Source organism: Centroberyx affinis, unplaced genomic scaffold, assembly GCF_046629955.1.
Source record: "Centroberyx affinis isolate AG114_WGS23_722 - 3 ecotype Tasmania unplaced genomic scaffold, CSIRO-AGI_Caff_v1 ptg000108l_1, whole genome shotgun sequence".
Taxonomy (NCBI): Eukaryota; Metazoa; Chordata; class Actinopteri; order Beryciformes; family Berycidae; genus Centroberyx; species Centroberyx affinis.
This window is the reverse complement of record NW_027278810.1, coordinates 967,559-993,251: the sequence shown is the minus strand read 5'-3', so window position 1 is coordinate 993,251 and position 25,693 is coordinate 967,559. Positions and strand designations below refer to the sequence as shown.

At 40.5% G+C, this 25,693-nt stretch overlaps 1 protein-coding gene across 2 annotated transcripts in view; it reads right to left on the bottom strand.

Moving 5' to 3' along the window:
- Positions 1–11,903: 11,903 nt before the first annotated feature.
- Positions 11,904–25,693, bottom strand: part of LOC139648817 (glutamate receptor 3) — a 73,508-nt gene continuing 59,718 nt past the window's right edge. Inside the window, exons 12-15 of one of the 2 annotated variants that reach the window (XM_071525052.1) lie at positions 24,929–25,127; positions 17,742–17,989; positions 16,833–16,947; positions 11,904–12,149 (exon numbers count right to left, since the gene is read on the bottom strand). In XM_071525052.1, coding sequence (XP_071381153.1) covers positions 11,904–12,149; positions 16,833–16,947; positions 17,742–17,989; positions 24,929–25,127 — 808 coding nt within the window. Of the gene's footprint in view, positions 12,150–13,602; positions 13,718–16,832; positions 16,948–17,741; positions 17,990–24,928; positions 25,128–25,693 lie in introns of both variants that reach the window. The other variant, XM_071525058.1, reaches the window with a different exon arrangement.

The window sequence follows — 25,693 nt, the reverse complement described above, 5'->3', positions numbered from 1 at the left end:
TGATGAATGCTCAAAGGGGTTTTGAGGTGCTTCTACATTCCTCGACAACATTTTACCTTTTGAGCTCTAATTAGGTTCTAGAAGAGTGTGTGACAGTTACTTCCCTGATGGTGTCGTTCATCCACGCAAGGTGTTTCCAACAGTAATGAGCGAGACACATCCTTTCAGTTTGCCTCATTCGAGTTTTCATGTACTCGCATTTGGGAGGAACATCTTAGGATTTATTTGTGCGAGGGCTGTAAGACATTGTCAAATTTAGGAAAACACTGGCACTGCCGTGTAACTGCTGTCAATTAGAAATGGAAGCATCAAGCGATTACACTAATACCACGTCCTTTACACACACACACACACACACACACATACACACACACACACACACACACACACACACACACACACACACACACACAGTTTTGCTGTTCTCTGTTGGTTCATTGTAAGATCAAAATGATTTCTCTGCCTCTGCTCATCTTTGGTATTCAAGAAATGTCTTTGCTGATATCTGGCCTGTTCTCTCTAATTTGGTGCTGTAGTTGGTGATGGAGACCTGGTATTTTAAAACAGTAATGGCACTTTTCAGGGGATGAGGGAGGCGTGTGCTTTTGATATATATACTGAACCTCATATAGACCAGCACAACTCTTCTACTGAGGAGTAGATTCTACATTACCTTTTATATGAGATGTAAATACACTGCCATTGATGAGACTTATGAGGATATAATTCATGTAAATTCGTGTTGGCTCTGCACCCTTCTTGTTTATCTGGTTGGCAGGCATTTCACTGTGCAGCCTGTTTAGCATGGTATTAGAGAATTGCTTGCATTATTGCTGCTACTACTATATTATGGTAGCACAATGCCATAGATACAGTAGGGGAGACTGGGGATGGTTGTAACACAGGGTTAGTTGTACCGCTGACAGTTTGACAAGTCAGGAATGAGCTGTGGTGGTGTGATCAATGTTGTACACGCCCACTTCTTTCTTGAGCTCACTGGAGAACTTTCATGGCTCTGTATGAAACACTGAGGATTTTACACCAAGATGAATTTGAGGTATGAAAGTAAAAATTGCAATCAGGTTAATGTTTTGGTTAGCACTCTTTAACTTACATAACATCAGTCAGTCTAGTTACATTTGTGTAATATTTTAAATCCATGCTGACTTCAAACCCACATCCTTAAACAGTTAGCGGTGTAATGGCTGCCAGAGAGGGGGATAACTATAACACTTTCCTCAAAGTGCTTTCAACTCAGATGTTAAAAAAAGATTTTAGGTTTGTGCTGAAAATATAACAAAGATTTAAAGTTTAAAAGTTAAGAAATGTGAGATTGAACAAAAGAAAAATGTATGTTTACAAAACAGATTTTAAGTTTTGAAAATGCTGAAATGTATGAAACCTATTGTTATATATTTTTCACAGTCTTTTGTATTGTTGCATCCATAGGCGGAAATTATGAGGGGGGGGGGGGGGGGGCAGGGGGGTCCGGACCCCCCCTTCCTGGGAAAAACAGAGAGTTGTCCCCCTAAATATATCATTGTAAACATAACTATATAATTTGAAATAATATAATAATATGCATTGAAAGCACTTGTGCTAATTATAGACGCAAAACAATGTGTTTTTAAGTTTCGAAAGATTGCGCCCCCCCCCCTCATATGCCTCACAGTGGTTTGGTCCACTGCCCGAACCCCCACACACATTAGCCCTCGGTATGAGTGTCTGTGGAGCAATCTCTGGAAGTGTGTCAGTGGTGACTGACCTCCAGTAAGTAGCTACTTTGCAAAGGTTAGCTTAAAACAAAGGATGTTTCAGACATTTTTCTTTACTTCTACCACTCAATAGAATAAAACACATTTACAATTGTATCCAGACTACATTTTGTTCGCTCCATTACCTCGCGGTTGAATCTTGTGCGTCAACGCGGCCGCCATATTGGTACGGGGCAGCCGTGTCTCCTAATGCATGTATGTCTATGGAGGCAGGAGGTCTATCCACAATTAAAATCATCATAACTCGTTCGACTGATTTTCACGTGGTTTGGTTTGTTACAAATGCTAGACGTGTGTTTATGATACAGGATACTTGGTTAAATTAAAATGCGGGTTTTCATACCAAAATACTTTATCTTTTGTAGATGGTAACAGTAATATTTCTATAATATAATATTTAAGATGAACTTACCCTACGTAATTAGGTTCTAAGTATATTATTTTTTTCTTACTGCATGTAAAATGGCTGCCACTATGTAATTTTGTTTATAATTTTGGAAATAAATGAAGAAATAAGGGTCTCCTCTATATACATTTAATACAACAGTACTTTTGGCAGCACCATTGCGATTTTTTTCTGTTTATTGTCCCCCCCAACAGTGAAATGATATATCTGCCCTTGGTTGCATCCATCCCCAGCTAGTGTTAGAACTCATCCCAGTAGCAAGGTATGTTGTAACAGTGGAACTCTTTGTATTTGAGTGATTGTGTAGTAGATGTTTAGAGGACTATTACTTGCAGTACATAAATAGGGATAGCTTGTATCAGAGTTTGAGAGATCTGGCACAAACAACCACTGAGTTATAGATGTGAACCCAAAAGTGTTACAGCCATTCCCGGTCTCCCCTATACAACTCACAAAGTATTTGGGAATGTGCTTTGATCAACTGTTGTGTTAATGTTTAAAGAAAAAAAGATCTGCCTAAGTAAACACAATAACATATTAATAATTCCTCAACTGTAGTAACCACATGGAAATATTATTATCAAAAATCTTGGGGGAATATTGTGCTCTAAAGCTCATGCTTTGCCAAACTTTAGGTCATGTAGTGGTGGTCAAAATGAGTCCCTCAAAAAAAACCTAATAAATCTAAAACTATGACAATAATATCTAATCTAATGAAATTATAACATCATTACTATTGCTTTTGGATTGCACATGAGACACTGTAAAAGTCAATGCTGAAGACCATAGACCAGCAATGACCAGTATTGACTAGCTCACAAAAACAGCTGGATTTCTCATTTCATATTAGATAAATACCTAAATACCTATAAATATTATGAAAGACATGATTCCTCCTACTGGGGGCACAAGAATTTTCTGACCTCGCAATGGTGCCAAAAGAGAGTAATTTTAGGGTAAAAAAAAAAGAGTAAAGAACCAACCTCATACAAAATTTTTAGTTTTTCAGACAATATGTTCAGCTTTTAGCTTTTCACACTTGTTTTATTTTGTGTAAATAAACGTGGCAGCACTGGATAACGGACTAGATCCAACTGGTGTAAAAACCAAAGCTGGCAGTTATCAACCACACTTTGAAAATACATGTTGGACTGTTCAATCAACATTTGTAAATATGAAAGTGTCTTCCAAAGCCAGAAAGATGATAGTGAATGTATAATATCTATAATCTGTGGTGTTGTCAAGAGATATTGCCTGAAGCTACTTCATTAGCAAGGAATTCATGATCGACTTTGTGGACATTGTAATGGTGCACAGGTTGCTCTGGGAATATGGGCAAATTGTCTTCTCATTTGAGTGAAAAATCAAAACAAACTGACTTTGTTGTCTTCTAAGTCAACAAAGTAAGTCTTGTATATACATTACATGGTGAACCTCCATGCAATGTCTCTTGATACCATCACAGATCACACATCATGAGAACAATTCATACATGTAGACTGACCTGTCCAATTGTTTGGGTTAACGCATGTCAATTCAATTTCAGGGTGATATTTTCTCAGTCAACTGTACTCCAAATCTATTATAAAAGCCCAATGCAGTAATGAACTGGTGCAATGTCCAGATGTGAAGTCACACTGAGCTACTTGTCAGTTCTAATGGGCCGTGTTAATGAAGCTCTGCAGGAATTCAACCCCTGCTATTTTTTACTCACCTCTTTTACTCCAACACTCTTCACCATCCTCTGTCTTCCCCCTGTTCAGTTAAAGTACAGAATATTGCATGAACACACAGTGAAAGCAGGCATGAGGACTGAATCAGGACAATACACTCACTGGCCCTACACCTCGCGAGCCGGGTGGGACTCCCTTTTGCCTCCACAACAGCTTGAATTCTTCAAGACATGGATTCAACAAGGTGCTGGCACATTTCCAGCACCTTGTTGAGTGATCTCGGTCCATGCTGACTTGTTAATGTCATGCAGTTCTTGCAGATTTTTCATCCATGCTGTGAACATCCTGTTCCTCCTCATCCCAAAGGTGCTCTGTTGGGTTGACATCTGGGGACTGCACAGGCCTCTGGAGTAGACTTAAAGGAAAAATCCACCCTAAAACTCTTTTATGGTGTATCTCTCTCATTTTTGTGGATAAGTGACCAAACACAGACAACGTAATGTCACACTGAGATATTTCTAGAGCAGCTACAATGAAGTTTAATCAAAGAATAATTTTCAATGACCTAAAATGTCACTGGTAAACATCAGGTTTTGGTCTCAGAGAAAGGGTTTCTTTCTAGACTCATCATTTTTGCCACACAGGGACAAATTCATTGTAGAAGAGAAAGAAATACCAATTTGTCCACCAAGCCTCAATAGACCATAATGCATTGCAGCCACAAGACATTTTGTTTTTGAGTAAAGGGCATGGCTATGTTTTTTTTTTCTTGACCGGAAACTCACTCTCTCTTGCTGTTACTATCACTATCGCTATCGCTCTCTCCACCTACACATAAAACCAACGGCTGGATGCCAGGCGAGTGCTCTGAGGGTTGCTGAAAGTAATTCTGGGAAATGTAGGAAATCACTAAGTGAAGTAGAAGCAGACAAGGCAGGTTGAGGGAAACTGGGGACACCAAAAAAGTAAATTACAACACCTCATCACAAAATAACTCCTAGAATGCATTGAGCATCACAGATTGATGATATATGTGAGAGTATTTGAGGGTGGAGTTTTCCTTTAAGTCTCTGTCATGTTCCTGCCATGTCTTGAGATGATGTGCTTTATGATATGGCACATCATCCTGCTGTATTTTCTTTTGATTGATTGATTGATTGATTGATATGTTTATTTGAGTGTCCTGCACCATTTATGGTGCCCAGCCCATATGGGCTTACAAGACACTAGACAACAACAACAGTCAGGATGGCCACATGACACATCATAATATACAGTTCCACAAATTCAAAAAGAGAACACTTCATAAACATTCAATTTCCATGACAGAAATGACCTATGTTGGATACAATGTTCTCTGTCTTAGTTGCCATGCATTTTCTATAAATCTTGCTAAAACAAAAATCTCCTCATTAAAGAGCCAACTCAACATATCACCTTCAGACAACCAAAACAAATCAGGGTTCTTCAACTGAATTTTTTCAAATAGATGATTCCTCAAATCGCTGTACATGGGACAGTGAAACATAAAATGAAATTCATCCTCAACAACACCAAGATCACAGAAAACACATAAACGCAGCTCTTCAGGAATACCTTTATATCTGCCTACCTCAATTGCCAGTGGTAAGGTACCAGTTCTTAACTGAGCACATAAGGACCTCTGCCCTCTCTTTAAATTAAATGTTATATAAGGTTCTGTGAAGTAATCTTCTTTAATCTGAACATAGTTTCTGAGCTTTGGCTTCTTCCAAATCTCCTCCTTCCATTGTTCCTGGAAGTAGGAGCTAGACTGTGAACGGATGCACCTGGTCAGCAGCAGTGTTTAAGCACGGTTCAAATGATGCTCAATTGGTACTGAGGGGTTTAATGTGTGCTAAGAAAACATTCCCCACACCATTACACCACCGCCACAAGCCTGTACCGCTGACACCAGGCAGGTTGATCCATAGATTCAAGCCAAATGTTGCCCTGCCATCAGCGTGTTGCAACAGAAACAAGGATTCGTTGGACCAGGTCATGTTTTTTCACTCTTCGATCGTCCTCTTCCAGTCTTCAGTTACTGCAATCCGACATGGACTAACCCTAACCCTGCTGAAGCCCATTTTTCTTTAAAGACCCTATAGACAACTTTTTTGCTTGAACTTATCATTATGAAGTAGATGTTGATTGCACAGTGTAATGGCTATAGAATAATGACACCATCCCTATGAGCCTCGCTTTCACTATGCAATTCTGTCTGCCACTGGGTACGATCTCCCGGGAGAATAAAGGCTCGATTTACGGCACAAAGGAAGTGCGTCATCCATTGCGCAACCAAAAGAGGAATTAGGATAGGTTATCGGTAGCGGGAGCATTAGCCATGTTGCTAACGCTACCGCTAGCTGCCAGAAAACGAACCAGGAGCTACAAGGAATTGGACAAGAAACAAACATCTATTTGTTTCTGGAACAAAAGAAACAAACATCTAACTATGTTTGTCTCTGGCTGCCAGCGTTAGGTAGCGTAGCTAGCGTTAGCAACGTTAGCCATGTTGCTAACGCTAACGCTAGCAGCCAGAAACAAACAAATGATCCATTGCCCGTTTGATAATCTAATCAAAGAACATGTTTTCTTGCAGTGGCCTTTCTAAAATGAGCAGTGGTGAAAGTTACTATATTGTGTTATGATCAAGGAGTTGGTAAGCAGACAGATGGTTTGTTCTGTTGCACAGAGCTAGGCTCTAATGCAAAGCGATCTGGTTGTCTTTGTGACAGCGGCGCAAACAACAATACCACTTGGAAACGCTAGGGGGGGACAACGAGAACCTCCTTGGGACAACGGGGGGAAAGTTGAAAAGTTGTCTGTATCCACTTTAAGTTTCAACAAGTTGTGTGTTCTAAGTTGCCGTTCTGCACATCACTGTTGTATTGTCATATGCATATTTGTGGCCCGCCTGTTACCCTGATCTAATCTTACCATTCTCATCGACATCTCTCATCAACGAGGTGTTTTTTCTCTCAGGACTGCAGCTGATTGGATGTGTTTTGTTTATAGCAACATTCTCAGTAAACGCTAGACTGTCTCTGAGATGCTGGAAATCTATCACCAATGATCATATCACGTTCAAAGTCACATCTTACCCATTCCAAAATTTTGTCAAACAGTATCTGAGCCTCTGTCTGCATACTGAGTCACAGCTACATGACTCACTGTCTGGAGAAGTGAGCTGTTTGCGTAATTAGGAGGTGTCCCTAATAAAGTGGCCGATCTAAAGGTGTCATGTAACTTATGAATGAGTTATAGGCCAGAGTTCATGTAAAATGTTATCCCTTATTGGCCATAGAATGATAATCCTTCCATATTGCTATTTCGTGTCTGTGCTAATATTTGTTCTCTTATATTATTCCCCTTGCCTCATTCTTCTTATCTGATTCTTTCTATTCTGTCCCAGAGGCTTCACATATGAACCCCATGTGTCATTTTTCTACATCTCCGTTGTCTTTGTTCTTAGTCACAACAATGTTGAATAGCTTTAAACAGTTGAAAGAGCAGCAAACCAGAATTTGGAAATGTGAAAAAAAAAGCAGAGGAGTGAAATATGGGAAACAAAGTGGAGAAGCCTTCAGTTCAGTGCTTTGTTGGAAAACACTACAGAGCACTAAAGCTGTGAACTGCTTATATCAAAAGTCAGTTATAATGCCCCAAAATACATTATTTATGATAATGCCTTTGAACTAAAACATTGTTTTGAAAAAGCAGAGTGAATGCTTAGTAAACGCGTCAATGCCAACGCCTGAACTCAAGTGTCAAGTGCAGGTTTGATTTGCCTGCATTGACTTTTTCAGGCCCACTAGAAGATGACTCAAGAGTTAAAGTGGAGAAAACAGGGAAATGGAACGACTGTGTTGGAATCTGATTTATTCATTTTGTCCTTGGAGAGAGAGAGATAGGGCGAAAGACTTCAGCATGGCAGAAAGCGAGCGAGCTAGTGAACCAGAAAGCTTCTGTCTATGGCGGTAATCAAAGTATCCTCCCTCTGACACCTCCTCCTTCAGCCTTTTCGGTTCTCTCTCTCACACATGCACACACACACATACAATTTCTCTCTCTCTCTCACACACACTCCTTAACATCTCCCCTAGTGATTGAGCCCATGTTAGATCAGATTCACGTTCGCAGCCGCAGCCCGAAAAGAGACAGCGAGCATGAGAAGCCAGCCTAGTCGCACAGTTTAGCACAAGCATAAAGTGTGCTACAACACAATGGGAGATGATTAGTCGCCCTGTGATTGGAGAACATGGGAAATATGTTCAACCTGGTCCTATGCAAGAGAAACAGTTGTTTTCCTCATGCCACTCTGAAAGAAGGGCTGTTTTCTCGTATGCCTGCAAGAGTGTGGGGGGACAAACGGGGCCATTGTCTCGGCTTCTTTGATAGCTGAATGAACTAATTCCAGTGAATAGTCTCATGAGCGTCGTGTGCTACAGTGCAGTGCCATCCTCATGCACCACTCCCCCACGCTGTCTTGTTCCTGTTTGAAAGCAGTCCAGGCATAACAAAGAAAAACCACCAAAAAGAGAGGAGGCAGTGGAGCAAAGGAGGAACGAAAAAAACACACAAAAAAAACAATATCCTTTCATGCTTTGACAAAAACGGGTTGTGTGGAGCGTACAGTAGCATTTCTATGGCCTGAGTCTGTTCCACAGGACTGGTGCAGTGAATAAATCCTGAATCATAGTGTCTGAATCCAAAAAAGAAAGAAAAAAACAAAACAAAAAACAACTACTGGTCCTTTGCCATGTTTGTTGGATTTGTTATTTGAGCTGTGGCAAGCTGGATCTCTGGAACGAGGAATTCATTTTACCACACAATGCAGACCTAGAGACCAGTGAAATGACACAGACTGTCTGGGCAATCTATTAGTATTGTGCTGATTTACTGTATATATGAGAATTTACACTGTGGGAATGAGTGGGGTTTAAATGATTAGCTGGTCCCTTTTGCACTGACATTTACTTAAGTAAATCCTGATGGAAATACGCTTCTAAAAATATCATTTTAATAGCAAGAAACCTATGCTTGATTATAGGCTGATACGCGTCTGTGTGTGCTAAGGTTTGTAAGCAGTTGGCGGTTATAATACATTATTGATTGTGTCACAAAGCATCTTATGAGAGAGAGAGAGAGAGAGAGAGAGAGGGAGAGAGAGAGAGATCACATGCCAGATGAAGCTGTCAGTGCAGCCCTCAATCAGTGGATGTAAGGGAAGAGAGCGAGAGTGAAGCAGATGGTGCTTACTATTGATCCAAAACATGCACACACACTTCCACAGACTAACGGCTCAATATTGGACCATTAAAGGAAAAACTCCCCTCCTTGTATGTTTCGCCTGCAGGGGGATGGTCGGGCAAATGATACTCCGCTGGTGCCACCCTGGAGTTGAGCAGATATTTAAAGTAATTTTGTGTGAAAACATACACAAATACGCAGAACCTTTTCTGTACATTTTATTTACAAAATGTATTAAAATTCTCTGTACAGCGCCTCACTAATGAGGTTCAGCAAATTATGCATGCATTTCTTGCTCTTTTGTACCCACTACAATGCCTGGCAATTTTGTCTTTGCAGAGGTGAGGCTTACAAAAAAGGGGAAACTGGTTTACAAAAGAATAACCAGGGGCTGGATTTCTAACATTAACCTAAGATCAGTTGTGAGTAGCAGAGCTCGTCAAGCATCACTGATTTTACATGCAATTTCTTAGGGAAAAAAAAAAAACCTGGGAAACCAATCTCTCATTGTGTAACCCTCATATAAATAAATCTCATTTAACTAAATTTACACATCTTTCTCAACTCGTTGCTTTTTTTCACCCCTTTATCAGTTCCTTTTTTCTATAAAACTATCGGCCCATAGTTTTAGGTGATTAGATAATTGTCTTCCTAAATCCTATGGAATCACAGTCTTTTGAAATAAAAGAAATTGTTACAGCAATATGGAAATGTGCTAAGCTTCAGGACACTCCCTGTTATAACCTTGTATAAATCTATTTTCCATTGTATTTATATATTTTTTTCATTTTCATTTACTAAGTAAATTCACCAAACACTATAATGCTCATAAAATCAAATCAAATCAAATCAAAAGCAAACCACAGCTCATTGTAAAATGTGCAATTGTTAAACAAAATGTTAAGGTAATCCAAAATACTACGGTTTAAAAGCCATTGCTGTTATCCTTTTAATTGGACTGCAGTTAATCTACAATTGAAATACCCTTTTTGTTTGGTTTTACTTTCATGTACAGAAGACTTGAATGACTCTAGATTTCAGGGAAAGACAGATTGGAGCAATGTACTTTTGTGAATTAGTGCTCCTTCCATATTTTACAAACTGTAAATCACAAACAGAATTTTTTTTTTAAATCAAGCATGGACACTTGCTTTACAGACCAGACAGTTCTCCCTATTTCATACAAAAAACACTCTTGGCAGTATTGGAAGTGCGAAATATGACCTGTTTCAGTAGTGCGTAAAGCCAAATATATCAGATCATCTTCTCATCCTCATGAGTCCCGTCATGCGTTCAGAAGACAGTGGCAGCAGCACCAGAGTTTAGAGTACAAACAACACACTCATAATTCTTTTGGCTAAATGGTATATCACTTGACTCCAATAAGATCAATCTGTCTTTTAAAACAATTACAAGGTCACTGTAAGTGACTTACAGCAATATAAAAGCTATCGTCTAATAACCAGTGTCTTACAGTGCTCTGAATAGGTCTAATAAACTTATTGTATAACACATAGAACCAGCGAAAATCTGGCAGCAGAAGGATGAAGAGTAATCTGATCATATTGATTACAAGAAAACCAATTAGACGCTTGTCGTATAAGATCCGTCTTCTGTATGGCACTTCAAAATGTGCTTAGGTTGCAAGTGATGGCTTTAGTTCTCTCATTCATTGTAACATGTCAAATATATATTTTTTTTCACTGCACCATTCTTCTGTTTTGTATGAGCTTCAAGCAAAAGCAATATCATTGTGAATGAGTTGCATTGATTGGACTCTGAGTTCCATAAGGCACTGAGAGGAAGGAGCCGCAGCGGCTCTTCCCATGACCAGTCCAGTCGTGTCGTCATTGCAGATTATCATGCTATGTCCGCCCAGGAGGATTTGGCTTGGAGCCCATCCCCGTGATCCTGTCCTTTCAGATGTTTAGTCACAGTTGTAAGGGACAGTATATTGTTCCTAAAACCTGTTTCAAGATACAGAGGAAAAGCACACATGGGAAGACTTGATTGGTCGATCTGATTATCAAACAAATGCATTATGAATTTACACCTGAATTATCATCGCTATTGGTTGAAAACCTCGTAACTAAATTTTTTTGGGGGTGATTTTCATGCATTAACTTAAATTTAAGTATTACACGCTCTTCTATGGGTTGAGAAAATTCTCTGACCTCTTGGGCTGATGAAACCCTTTCAAAACCCTTAGGATAAAATTTTAAAATACATGGTCATCAAGCTAAAACAAGTATTTCTTAGTTGACATTTTGGAGATACAAGGTTTTCAACAAGATAATAAGTACACATTATATTATCTGTAGTGTTATGCAACTACATTACTGTAAATTGACTTTGTTTTGTGTTTAAAGGCTCAGATTAGAATCAGAGAGTGAACATCCCTAATGTAAGCACATTTTAACAAGATGTTATGTTGTTAAGCATTCAAAACAAAACTATACAGTAATTAAATCACATTGCATAAAAAAAACATTATTTAGTACGATCATGCAGCCTATAGCCTCCCTGTAGCCTGGGGCACTATCCATGAAGCTAGAAGTTAGAGGTCAACCTGATGTATATCTCTGAGTTTTATATTTGATCTGGCATGTGAGTTATGTTGTGTCCAATGTGACAGCCGTAAAACAAATTCACAAGCAGCAGCAAGACAACAAAAACAGGCAAATGAATAATTTACTATGACCAATATGACAGGAAGCTAAATGATTTATTTCTCACTGCGCTCTGAGACTCAGGATAGTGAGGAGAGGTGACGTACCCCTAGATCTTAACGCTCTCGGTTCCGTATACGTTGTAGCCTTCTCTGTATGTGGCAAAGTTCTGGGTGTTGGTCGGGGGAGCCGGCTTAAAGTTCTGGGCATTCTTTGCCAATTTCAGCCGTTTGGTTTCTTGCCGTGACTTATAACAGAACTCTATCAGAGCCACCATCATGGCCAGCCCCAGCCCTCCAACCAGAATATAGAAGACACCAGCCACATTGCTTAGGCTGAGAGCACTTGTCTTGTCCTGGGGAAAAGTGAATAGCACAGTTAGAGGTTTGCAGTGGAGAGAGGACAGCAGAACAAGTGCAGCCTAAATCCTCCAAACTGATCCTTACATAGTCTTGACAGTATCTACAGTAAAACTGCTAAATCATCATAACTTACTAGTGCTACCAATGGCAGATCATATGGATACTAAGAGCTATAAGCAACAAAAGATTGAAGAGGTAATGGGGTGCTAAGGTTGACTCCTAGAATTTAGACTGAACTGATTTTCCTATGGTTGTCACAAAGTTATGAGGAACTTCGGACTGCCATAGTCAAACCACTCTCCGCTGGGGAGAGAAGAGCCAACTCTTATGCTCGATCTGTTGGTGAATGTAGAGCTTTCCCTGCCCTAAGTAATGGCTTCTGCTCTTGACCATGTTAGGAAGCTGGTCAGTATCGCATAGGTCGACAGCTCTGAAAATCCCTGTCTTTGCAAGCCCCTTAGCGACATGTACGTATAACTGCCATGGCAACATTGTCATACAGTACAGTCAAATTCATAGTAGATGAATGGTAGCTCCATTAAAGATAAAAAAAACACTAAAGATCAAACCATTTTGCTGCTGCTTACCTACCAAACATATTCATTAAAAATTTGTTCATGAGAGTTTTACTATTTGCAGTTTAACCCTATGAGCATGGGCATATCAACATCCTGATCCTAACCTATAATTCAGTGGCCTTAGCTATATCTCAGAGGGTTAAATAGTTGGTTTATCACATTCCTCAACTTCTTGTACTGTGCAAACAGAGCCTCTACCTCAACTCCAAGCAGCCACAACATTTAGCAGACGCCCTACGGCGCTCTCACTGCTCATAGAAGTTGAATTTGAGTAACTCATCACAATAAGAGGTTGTGTTTGTTCATCACACCACAGGAGGCGGAAGAATCTAATAGACACATCTCCATGCAAACTAGTAACAACACAAATAAATCAAATTTTAATTAAAAGTTTGGTAAATAGAAACAGCAGCATAATGGTCAAAGTATCATGAATGTCAAGAGTGAAAATGAGCAAAAAATAGCATTTATCAACAACTGTAACTGTTGTGATTTACTACTAGTCAATTGATATATCTGTAAGGCACGTTTACAATTTCCCCACACGATTATCATTACAGTTTGCTGAGGAAAAAAATGTGAGTTTCTACATTTTATATTCAATCAAAAAGTGTCTAATTTCCATGGCACAAAAGAAAAACCTTCCTTTGTATATTTGAATTTGGGGGAAATTGTGCCCTGAATTAACGCCACATATAACTTGTATTACAGTTTGTGGCAGGAAAAAGCTAAAATACTAAAAAAGAAAAAAATGTGTAGCAAATAAACAAAATGTATACTGTAGATGTTAGAGAAGTCTTGTCTTTGCATATGAACAGTACGTCAAAATGCAATTTGGAATCAGTACAAAAGACCTGCAGCGACTGACCTTACTTCCAGAGTCCTTGGTTCCACATTCACCCTTATCGTACCACCATTTGTTTTTCAGCTTGTCTAAGATGCCTTGTTCACTGAGTTTCAATACTGCAAGGTTTACAGGAGTTCTTCACGTGGGAAATAACATAAATAACATTATATTATGTTATTTTATGTTATTCAACTTTTAAACTACTACATACTTTACAAAGCGATAAAGCAGGGCTCCTGGCCATGTCAACATCACAGAGAGCAGGCATTCTACCTATTACCTTTATAACCCCTAGTCTAAAGCCAGGACCTACCCATATCGCTTTGAGTAATCGGCAGACGCTGTTAACAGGGCGACAAGCAGGTACTGACAGTACAATCTGCAAGTCTATGAATACAAAAAAGCACAAGGGAACATTGGTTTGGAGGGCAGGTAATAGACTACAGTAGCTTTCTGAACAGCATTGAACAAGTTCAGCCCAACAGGAGCCTTGACTTAACAAACAGAAAAAAATCGAATTTTATACTATATACTGCAATCAAAGAGATATCATCTCTGCCAAACATTAGCTTTACATGCGTAATATTAACTTAATCCAACCACTGTCACTAGCATCACAACAACCAATTCTGGTAGTACCACACCAGCACATTTCATATCCCAGCAACTATGCGCAATACTAAAAGCTGAATTAATTGTAACATGTTCTATCCAGACATATCTCTAGGAAAACCTTAGCTCCCAATTACACAAGAGATTAGTGTCAGATGAGCATGTCCCAACCAAGCTCTACAGTGCTTCAGGACGAGGCTTGAAAATATCAGCAGAATAATTCCTCTCAAATTTGCCTGTAGCTACATAATCTAACTTTTGACACAGCTATTACTTACTACTTGATGTTTCTACAAGTCATATCATGAGGTTAAATGCAATGTCAAAATAAAAAAATAAAAAATCTGCATTGCACTTAATTACTGTAGGAAAAAGGATAGGAAAAACAAACAAGTAACAATTATAAAGCTGGGTAAAAATCTCATAAACTAACTTTGCGGATGATTGTTCAAATCAATCTCATGGTTTCCCAGTGTAAAAATAAAAAGAATCACAAATGCAAAGCAAAATAGTCCATCAATGAATGACCCGGCTGCTCCCAGAGAACAATGTCCCCCAAGGGGATCCATGCAATGCATTATGCACTGAGAGAAGATTACACCACTGTATATCCCTCATAGCCAATCTTGAGAAACGGACTGTGAAGACCAGACCATTGTGTTGGCTCAGAGAGACATTGATTAACAATGCAATTACCCTGTAACATGCTCTGTGTCTGAAACTCAATCTAGGCCGCATTGTGTTGTGCCTGAGGGCGAGAAAGAGCTGTGTCAGTGTGTGTGAGTGTGTGTGCATGCGTCTGTGTGCATGCTCATGTGCGTCTCTTGATGCCCATTTGGAACATGGAGCTGTAAGCAGGAATGGGCCAGGTAATGTGCTGTTTGGAGCAGATCGCTCTAGGCCGCTTTATTCCACCTAATCTGGCCTTTCCACTGAGTCCTGGAGAGCCACAACAAGCCAGGAAACAGACAGACAGTACATACCTGTGCATGACAAGAGATCGATGACGGCACAAGAGACAGAGATGCTTTCAAATGGCTCCCCAACATGCTCCCAGTAGCCCAAGGAGGCTTTCTCCAAGGAGCACAGAACACACAGCAATGTTAGCAATGCAAACATTGAAAAAGCAGTGACTCCCAAACACCTTGAAAAAGCAAAACCCCTATTCAAAAATAAACCACAGACAGAGTGGTGTGGCGACTAGTAAGACAGTATTTGATCTATGCGTCACGGAGCCTCTAGTGGCGGTGCTATTTGAAAAATGACTCACTGCAGCTTAACCATTCATTGTGGTCCAGGCCAATCCATGCCAAATGATATTAAGAGTGTCATGACACACGCTGCAGTCCACAGTACCTTGCAGCTCATCTGTAATGTAGCCAATTAGCTGACCTAAATCATCACATGCATCATGACAGTGTCATTTGTCATTAAATTGACCTGAATTGTAAAGAATGTTACGCCATTGCCTTGTATGTCATTTGGTAAAAATAGCACGATGCTTCATGGCACATAGTATAAGTAATGTTATACTAAGTTGTCATGGTTGAGTGAGGATTCACACTTTGCACCATTAGCTTCCATAATGGGAATGCCATTTGTCATTTGACCATAGAGGTGCAGAAGAAGAGAGAGGAATATGATGTCATACGGGTCACAGCTGGGTTATTATGGTTGGTTGTTATAAACCATTAAGTGGTGGGAAAATGAGATGCTTCAAACTGTACGGGTAGATATTGCATATATTGAAATCAAACCACAGTCGTTTTTTTTTATGACCCATTTCCAATCAAAGAGTCAAAACTCCTTTATGTAATTAGAATTCTCACGTTTGCCTGCCATGCTTAGTCCCCTCAAGACTCCGCTGTTCGCCTCGCTTCCCTATCGGCCTCAGCTGAGCAGCCATTTTGAGGTTTTTGTCATTAAGGAGAATCCATCAATTCGGCTTTAGAGCCCATGGGTTCCCCGGGATGCGTCATGGATGTATCATGGGAAGCAGTTGTGAGATGAATTACTGCAAAGCCATGTATTTAATAGAACTATTATGGAAAACAAAGTTCACCTTCATGAGGGAAGGCTAGAGGTTACGGCCGTTTCAGTGCCATGCATTCAAAAATACACTGGCAAACAAAATGGTCTCCTCTTGTTAAAATATACTGTATGATGTGACTTCATCAAATAGTTAACCTCAAACTACCTACAGTAGACTACCTAGACAATGCATGATATCTGCCACAAGGTTATCTGCCCTACAGATGTATAAGGATGAATAAACAGTAGCTCAACCTTTCACAACTGCAGGGCAACAACATCCACCTCACGCTTTCCCTTTTTCAGCTAACAATTTTGAAACTTTCCAGTCAAATAACTGCAACTTCGTCTAACAGACAGGAAACTCATACCTCCTAATCTCACAACATATACGTATATTTATTTTTTCTGTTTGCCAAGCAAGGTTCCTTAGTTTGGTCTGAGTTGTTAAATAGCCTGGTCAGACTATCAGTTAATTTGGTAATCTGCCTTAGGGCAGCAGCAGGTTGGTTGGGCGGACAGTTGGTTTGGTTATGGTTGGGTTGTCGTAACAGCCTTGCCGATTACTCTGCACTATGGTACCCGATTGTGGTGACATCGAGGCTGACCTTGGAGTCACCTCCCCCGCTGCCGCACTCTCCCTTGTCGTACCACCATTTGTTTTTCAATTTGTCCAAGAGGCCTTGCTCATTCAGTTTTAAAACTGCCAGGTTAACAGCATTTCTTGAAACGATAAAACATAACTTGTAAGAAAATGCACAGGTCCGTGAGAAATCTAATGCAAAGTAATAATAATAGCACTAATCATCATAATGATAGCAAGACTTGATAATGGTAGTGAGACTACCACTGTTAATGCAGGGGCTTATGCTAAGAATGCTATCTGTTAATCAGAATGGACTAGGAAAGGACAAATTGTTTAAGAATTTAAGGAATATGGAGAGATAAGAAAGGCTTATATAAGGTAAAGACAGTGTTAAATCTTGGAAAGGTGGCATGAAGGGTTACGTTGTTTAGAACTGAAGTGTGCGGGATGGGGACACTTGTCATTGAGAAGAAAAGTAACAACAACAAACATCATGCAATTAACATTCGTCACAAGTGACAGCGCAGCTTTTAAAGGCTAAATTGAAAAACCGTTGAACTGTTAAATTAAAAGTGACAACACAACAGTCAGGTAGGACAGCACACGGGACAGAAGGAGAGATCGAAGGAGAGAGAAAAGCAACAGTAAGAGAGACACAAATATGAAGTGATTATAAGCTTTAGCCTTACTAACTGGATTTGATTCCTCTACTTTAAGTTAACAACTCTCACACACATATATAAAAATATCAAAAAGCATTAATAATCATCAATCAACCTTGGTATCCAAGTGCATTGAAAGGCATACTACCGTCACCTCGGTGTCCATAACAAAACAAGAGGAGGGAGAGAAGAGAATGACAACAGGGGGACATCAGGGTAGGTGGAATACTATAACAACATGGAGGATATTGTTATATTATTCCACCCACCTTAATGCTGAGCCTTTGGGCGTCGCCACACCATAGCCCTTAGAGTCGAGGTTCCCGCCCACTTTCATGGTGTCGCAGGGTTTCCGCTGCTCGATGTACTCGTTCATGGTGGACTCGAGGAGAAAGGCGAACTTGCCCTTTGACTTTCGTACCCGGGCTACACCGTCGGGCGTGGTCTTAGCAAACACTGAGGGTTCAGCAGATTTCATGTATGACCACATTTTCTCATACACTGCTATTTTGGATCGCTGTTCGGGGAGAGAAGGAGAAGAGAAGTAGTTTAGATATCCAGGTATCATATAACATTCAATGGAGCTTGCGGTGGCTTTTGTACTTCATGATCACTTGATTTAAATGAGGATACCGCACGGCATCATGAAGTATTTATAGACATCTTGGAATGCTGCTGTGTGATATCTTCAAATACTTCAGGAAAAATATAGCAGGTGGGCTTCTGGGAACCTGTGGGCCTTTACAAGATCATGAAGTACAAGAATTCGCAAAATCCATTCCCCCTCCGTCAGTATAAATGTGCTCCCTTCTCCAAACATTGTGTTACAGCTTGAGGCTCAAATTCACTGAGGGTGAATGGAGATCACACATCACCTGCACAGTAAGAATGTTGAGCCTGTATTGGTCATGCATTAGTAATGCTATGCAAATTAGGCTTCAGTGGAAAATTTGGCATAAATATAAGTGATTTGTGGGCTTGGCTATGTAAGAATGCCTGCAATAATTAACCCTTTGTGGGAACTAATTGTTTGCAATTCAGTGAGTGTGGAAATTATCATTTGCATGGGAGCCAATTTGTTCAAAATGTAATCTTAGTGAATTTGAGCCTGGGTTTATACTGTAACTTGCAAAAATGATTACATTAATTCAATTCAGCAATATTGTGTATGGCCTTGATGTAACATCTTAACATTGTGACTCAAAGGTAATGTACATAGGGAAGAGAAGACACGGACACAAGGCAGAAACATCACAAAGTGACACAGATGAGCATTTCCCCAGCGCCTGGGGTCAGGCTTAGCAAGCCTGTAGAATCTGGGGGAGTTGAGCGCTATCTATAATAAGCATCAATTAAATTATTCAACGCCGCTGGATTTATTTTGGCATAGGCATTTCACACTTTGAACAGATCCCGGTCCAAGCAGTGATGAGCCAGTTCCCGAGTGGTACTGTGTGTACCGCAGAGCAGCTCCCACATAAATACATACTTCACTTTAGCACGGCCAGAGAAAAACTAAGGGGCTGGATGATTACCAAGAGCCAGCTGAATCAAAGGATCGACTGTCTTCAGCCAAAGGGTTTGCGTACGGAGTATGGACAAGCTGCTGATATAGCAACATCAATCAGAGTGTTTTCCTGTGGTGTTTGTTACTTCATAGGGTTACAAGTCATTCAGTTAACAGGTCACACTGTCAAACTGGTAGGAAAACTCAGAAAGGTATACTGTGTATACTGTGTGTGACATCCCCCTATTGAAAAGCTCTACTATTGACAGTAGAACGCAAAGCACACTTGGATAAGCCATGCCACACATGGATATTGAGCTCTATGGCTTTGCATGTCCAAACACACTAATCGGCACACAGATTTATCAATGTCCTGAATTAGTAAAAACTCCCTTTACATGAACATATCCACCTCCAGTGCATCACTGTTGATAAACAAAAACATTAACCTTGACTTAACTCAAGCGCACTGCTGGCTTTATGTATTCCTATACAATTTGTTTAGAGGCGTCTGTCATAGTGCATCAGGCCAGGGGTTGAGGATGAGAGGAGACAGCAACATAACACAAATTAAATAGTCAACATGATGAATGCTCCCCGCTTTGATGAAAAAACCTTGAAGTTGGGGCAATGACCATTGTATTTTAATGCAAATACAATAGATGGGGAAAAACAGTCCCTTAGATGTGATGTTTTTGTTGACAATCTTATTAAATGTGTTCAATTTGCATGTGTCAAACATCTTTGAAAGGACACTAGTTTAGAGGACAATTTCCCCGAAGACCCAGGACTCATCTGCTATGCAGTGGAGAGGTGGGAGAGCTGCAGACGCCTCCTCAAATGAGCAGAAAAGAATGGATTTGGGCATTGATTACTGACGACAGAGTGTGCTGCCTCAGTGCTTTATGAAGTCAATTCATCAATATCAGAGCAGGGATGAAGTGAGACCGAAACCTAAATAGGCTGATTCCACTGCAACTAAAGTCACCGCTGAGATGCTTGAAACAGAGGGATTCAGAGAAAGAAAGAAAAAAAACAAGATGTGGCGAGAAAACACAGGAGGGAAAGAGAGATCCTTTGATTATATACTGCTGGCAAACAAATGTGCACACTCACACAAAGACACACACACACACACACACACACACATAGTCAGCACACACACATGCCCTATACACACCATAACACATTGAAAGTCAACTCTGGTCCCTTCTAAAATGTAATCATTCACATTCCGGTCTACAGTGGTCATTTAAAATTCAATTAGGGAATAATGACTGGAAAAGTCAATCATCAGTAATGAAATGAAAATTTGTTGAGCAATTATATACTGCCATAAATACAGCTTTACACATGCGGCTCTTTTTCACATAGTATAATGCGCTGTTGGAACATATTGCAATCTAAATGGACTTCCAACCAATTAGAGGGAGTGGCCACATTTAAAAACTATTGTATTAAAGTGAAAAGAAACAGTATGCTATGTTGCATAATATGTACCAAGTTATTCAGGCAACCTGCGTAACCCCTGCTGCACTGTCTCTTTAAATTGCTCGAAACCCATCTGTAGAAAATGATAATACTGTTCTACTCAGAATGAAACACCTAAACAGTCAACGGCAATCTCACTTAACCCTCCTACCTAGGCTAGACAGTTACATCATCTCTGTAGGTGTTCCTCTTGCAAATCTGTCAGTGAGCTTCTTGCTGTCCTGTAATAGTCATAAAGTCAACCCCGAGTCTGTTATTCCAGGCATGATGACCTCAGATGAGGTATAGAGGGATGAAGGCAGGAAAGCAGTTAATGCTTCCCTCAGCAAAGCAGGTTAGTAGGGAGCCAGAAGAATAGCAGTGGGCTTATTATGCTTCTTGGGCAAAGTAAGAAATCTGGGAAACACACACATGCAGATATGCACGCACATGCATGCAGACACACTAACACGCGTGCAGGTACAGACGCCCACAGTGGATACGAGCATTATCCTCTTACAGTAATACAGGCTACCCTGTTTTTCTCTGCAGTCTGAAGATGAAATGCTTATTGGCCAGAAAAGGTAAATTCTTTTGAGTACTGCATGATACATTGAAGTGGACAGCAGGAAGGCTGACAGAGAGAGAGAGAGAAAGGGGAGAGGGGTGTGCATATATGTGTGCGTGCTTTCAAACATCACTGGTAAATATATTGTTTGAAGCTCTGCCATTGGAAGCAAATCCATTTCAAAGCTTTTGTTTTTCCAAAATTCACCGCCATGGTCATTAAAATGTCGGAGAAAGGACATGTGATTAAAGTGCAAAGTCAAAGAAATTGCCCTCTCCTTTCTAAATAGCTACTTAATCTGTATTGATTTTAAGTTATGCAGCATTTCCAGACCTCTGTCCACTGCCCTTCGAACTGAAGCCTGTTTTTTATTCCTCCTTTGGCATTGCAGGTTGCTTCCATTATGGTCTCTCCCACGTACTCTCTGCTGCTTGTGTATCTAAATGCCATCTTCAAACACCCACCAGTACATTTCCTCCTACTTTACTTTACCTCCATTCCATTTTGTTTCTGGACATCACCACTTTTCCCAATATCCTGTATGCCAAGACTACCTGTATCTCAAGTATGCAGAAATGAAAGTTGAGGCTCTGGGGGCGTACTTTGTCATTGAAGTGCTACATGGTATGCCCAGAATACCAATTGCATGTCTTTGAGGCTTGTTGCCGGACTCCAATAGCTCTCCCCGTGCCTGTCGTTGCTGCTCATCTAAAGTTCGACGAGGCCCACTGAGGACACTGCTTCCCCTTGGAGGTTACCCCTATCTCACACCAGTCTATCATCACTTTTGTCAGCTTCCTCTTTTATGCAAACAGGCTGTAATCTTTGTTGTAGGAGCCTCCCCCCCGACTCAACACTGTACTGAAAACACAAAGTGACAAGAGCTCAGGGACTCGTGTTACAATATGTAGCATATGATTGCAGAGCAGCTGAACTATAAGGACTCCTTTGTCTATATATAAATCTCCTTGCAGGCGCTGCATCCTCTTCATGCAGCCCTGGTTCTACGCAGGTCTGCTCTGCATAGAAAAATGCTACTTATTAAACATCGTAATGTATCATGTAAAAGCTATAGTGTCTGTACCACAATAGCTGAGACGTGAAATTCATTTTCACGCTTAGTAAAATGCATTGGTGACTGCTCTCAAGCTGTTGTTTCCATCTCCGCCACACCTGCAGTTCAGTAAGATGCATGATGTTTGCTGCTGAGGCTTCAGATAATGTATAATCTTTTGAGAACAAAAAAAAAACAACAACAACACAGCGTTCCCATTTCTCTGCGCAATTATCATTCCTTTATTGTTACGTGGTTTAATGAGGTGCATGAAGGGACAGCAGTGTGGTCGTCTTTGATGGTCTCGCCCCAGTCTTTACACGTAATTAAACAGCCACATCAGCCCACTTTATCATCTCAGCCATTATTACGATCCAGCTCCTACTTCAATGTACATTTCAAAATGTAACAGAGCCAAACCTTTTGATGGAGTTAAACCTCATCAAGAGGATAAACATGGCCTCACTGGTACAACTCATCATTTTCTAATCATCCAAAACACAAACATTCAACTGACTGCATGAAAAGATCCATGACAGGAATTAAAATGATGAAACAAACCGCACTGGTGCAGCAGCGCATGACAGCTGCTATGTTAAGGAAGAGCCGCACAAAGCATGAAACTGTCTTCCACATTGTCTGAAGGTAAAGCAACAGACAGGCTGGAGACAGAAGAGAGAGGGTGCCCAAACAAGCGGGGTAGTCTGGGGAAGAGGAGCCAAGCGCGGGGAGATTTGTAGTGCCAAGTGCCTAGAGCCATTCAGCCTTCCACTGGGCACACCAGCGCCAGTCTCCCAGACCAGCTGTCCTACTTGGTTGAGAGCAGTAGAACCAGGCTTTCTGGGGATCTACTGTAACACCTGAGAGATAGATATTTTTTTTCCAATTGCCTCTGTTCACGAACACTCTGCAGGGACGTGCCTAACAGACAATTATATTGCTCAAGTGATGTCGTTAATATGATTTTAATTCAGATTTGTCTATTTGAGCTTTATTTAAAATATGAATATGCCTGAATATGTTCTCTTAGTTTATTAAGAAGCTGTTTTTTTATTTATGTTACTGCGTCTCATTCTCCGTCCTTTCTAAATAGAAGCGGAGCATGGAAAAACATTAAAACTTTGCAAATGTATGACATTATTGAGTTCTGCTCCACTTGCCAGGCACCTTTGTAAAATAAACCAGGTGAAATCATCAAATATTAAAGCCAGGAGTGTCAGGGATGATGACATATGCCTTGTTTGAAACATTGGACCTGATTTAAAATTTCCAGCTGGCTGATGCCGTATGGGTCTAATTAAGCCTGAATGTATTTCCTGAAAAACAGATCTGAAATAGAACTTGAACTCCCATTAATCAGTGTGTTTTTTTCCTTGTCAGCCCTCTGCAGTTTTAATTAAAAGTCCCTTGGAATAGCGGTTCACACATGTCATTTCCTATTTGAAGACTGTAACTAGGACACTCATTATACGGGATACAGGAAAACTGCGACTCCCCGATCACCCCTCAGATTGTTCTACCGGCAGACCTGTGGTGGCTCCATTGTCAGGCTGGAAACCCAATCTGTAATTGGCATCCCTCAGCTCTGTGACACATACAGGCATACACCTGTGTCGCATCGCTGATTAAAGGAGAAAGCGATGACGGCTTCGCAAGATGTTCTGTAGAGAGTGGAGTATTGTTGTGTCGTACACGTCATGTGCCATGCTTCCCAAGATGTATTATCTCCATCGTACAAAGCCTTTTACAGCACTGTCTCCTAAGAGTTTACAGACTTAAAACTTCAGGGCTTATAATCCAAAGGTCTTTTAAATACCATCTGACTCTATTTATGAATACCAACTCTGTAGACAGTAACTTGTTCTTCTTTGTCTGAAAAAATGTGGGTTTGATTTTGCATTGTTTTGTTGTTCTGAACAATTCAACCCAGGGGTAATACAAATGAGTAGCACATTCTGCCAACAGGCTGCAGCTGTGAAACATATGAATTGTTTCTCTCCTGCTGATGAGTAATGAGGGAGAGTAAGATAAAAGACTGTCATATTGCCTTTCGTCATCACAGTCAGAGTGCTGTTTCATTAATTCTTTCTCAACTTCTTGCACTTGGACCCCCGATGTAACCGTGCCAAAAGCTGAGACATCTACAAACTTCACAGCAAAAGCTTGGCAACCCTAAAGACATGCAATGTTTTTAACTCCTGCATAGTGAGGATGTGGGTGGATTGGAGGGGCTAATAAACTTTGAGTTCAGCTTTTGGTTAATTTATGACTTAATTGCATGACTAGTCCCTCATGCCGACGGACATATTGCTTATTCCATCTCAAACGTCTTTCAAACTGCTCTCTTTGACCTACAGGGCTTCTCTTCATCAGGTCCAATTTGCCAGCCATGGCCAGCTAGCTAATTATATTTTATGAGCTGACCCTTCTGAGTTTAAGCCCGATGTGGGTGCTTTGATTAGGCTCCTGTTTTTATCACCTTTGAGTCTTCACGTTGTTATCACACTTTCTGCTGACAGCCCCAGTGCCTCAAGGTTGCACACTGCAGTACTGGCGCATAAATTTCACGTTCATGTCATAAGAGTTCAAGAAGTACTTCACTGGCAACATGCCTCGTTTGGTGCAATCCTACACAGGTCAGAAATACTGTGCTAAAAGTAAAGGTAGAGAGTGGAAAGCTGCAAGGGGGAGTTTTCCAGGAACGTTACACAAGGTAGTGCTCATTGTATCATTCAAGCAAGATTGGGTGCAAATGTTTGGGCCATTGCATTACCTATTTGCCAGTTGAACTGAGAGCAAAAGAGCCACAAGCTGATAAATCAGGTACTTTTTGGTACAGTTTGTGGGTGATACTTACCCTAAAAAACTCCTTTGTGGAGCCTGAGTCCAGTGTGCCATATGCTATCTCTGTCTGCTTGGCCAGATCCTCAGCACTTTCTATAGGAGAGACCATCCTCTCCACTGTCAGGAAGGCAGCCAGGTTGGCTGTGTAGGAGGAGATGATGATGAGGGTGAAGAACCACCACACACCACCAACGATCCGTCCTGACAGAGACCTGAGCGAACAACAGAAAGTAAGATAACTTAGTTAGACAGCGACATGTGGAGCCTATCAACTGCTAAGATCTTCCAGTTGTGTTTAATGTACCTAATTGCATCGGTCATCAGAAATTCCTTGTAAACCCCTACATAAAAACCTGATACTGAGTCAGCACACCATAATGCAGCATATGGCCTGGAAGTAATAAACTTTGCATAGGATGCACTCTAATCCACCACACCCATCACCAGGGTCAAAGTTCATAACAGAGAGTATTTCAGGTCACAGCCTGAAGAAAGTATTGATGAAACCATTTTGGTCATGACAATTTCAGTATACAAATTGTCAAACTCCTTTAAACATAACAGATGCAATAAATGTGAAATGAATTTAGCTTCAAATAAAGAATGCCTAAAGCAATGTGACAGGAAGGAGCAAATTAAGATGCTTGACTAACTCTCTGCAGCCTATTAAGGATGTTTGCATCTTATCGCCTTGTAAAGAGAAAGAGAGAGGAGTAAAAATTACATGCTGTGTAAGAGAGACTAACATCAGAGATTCTATTCTATTCTCTTCTTTCTC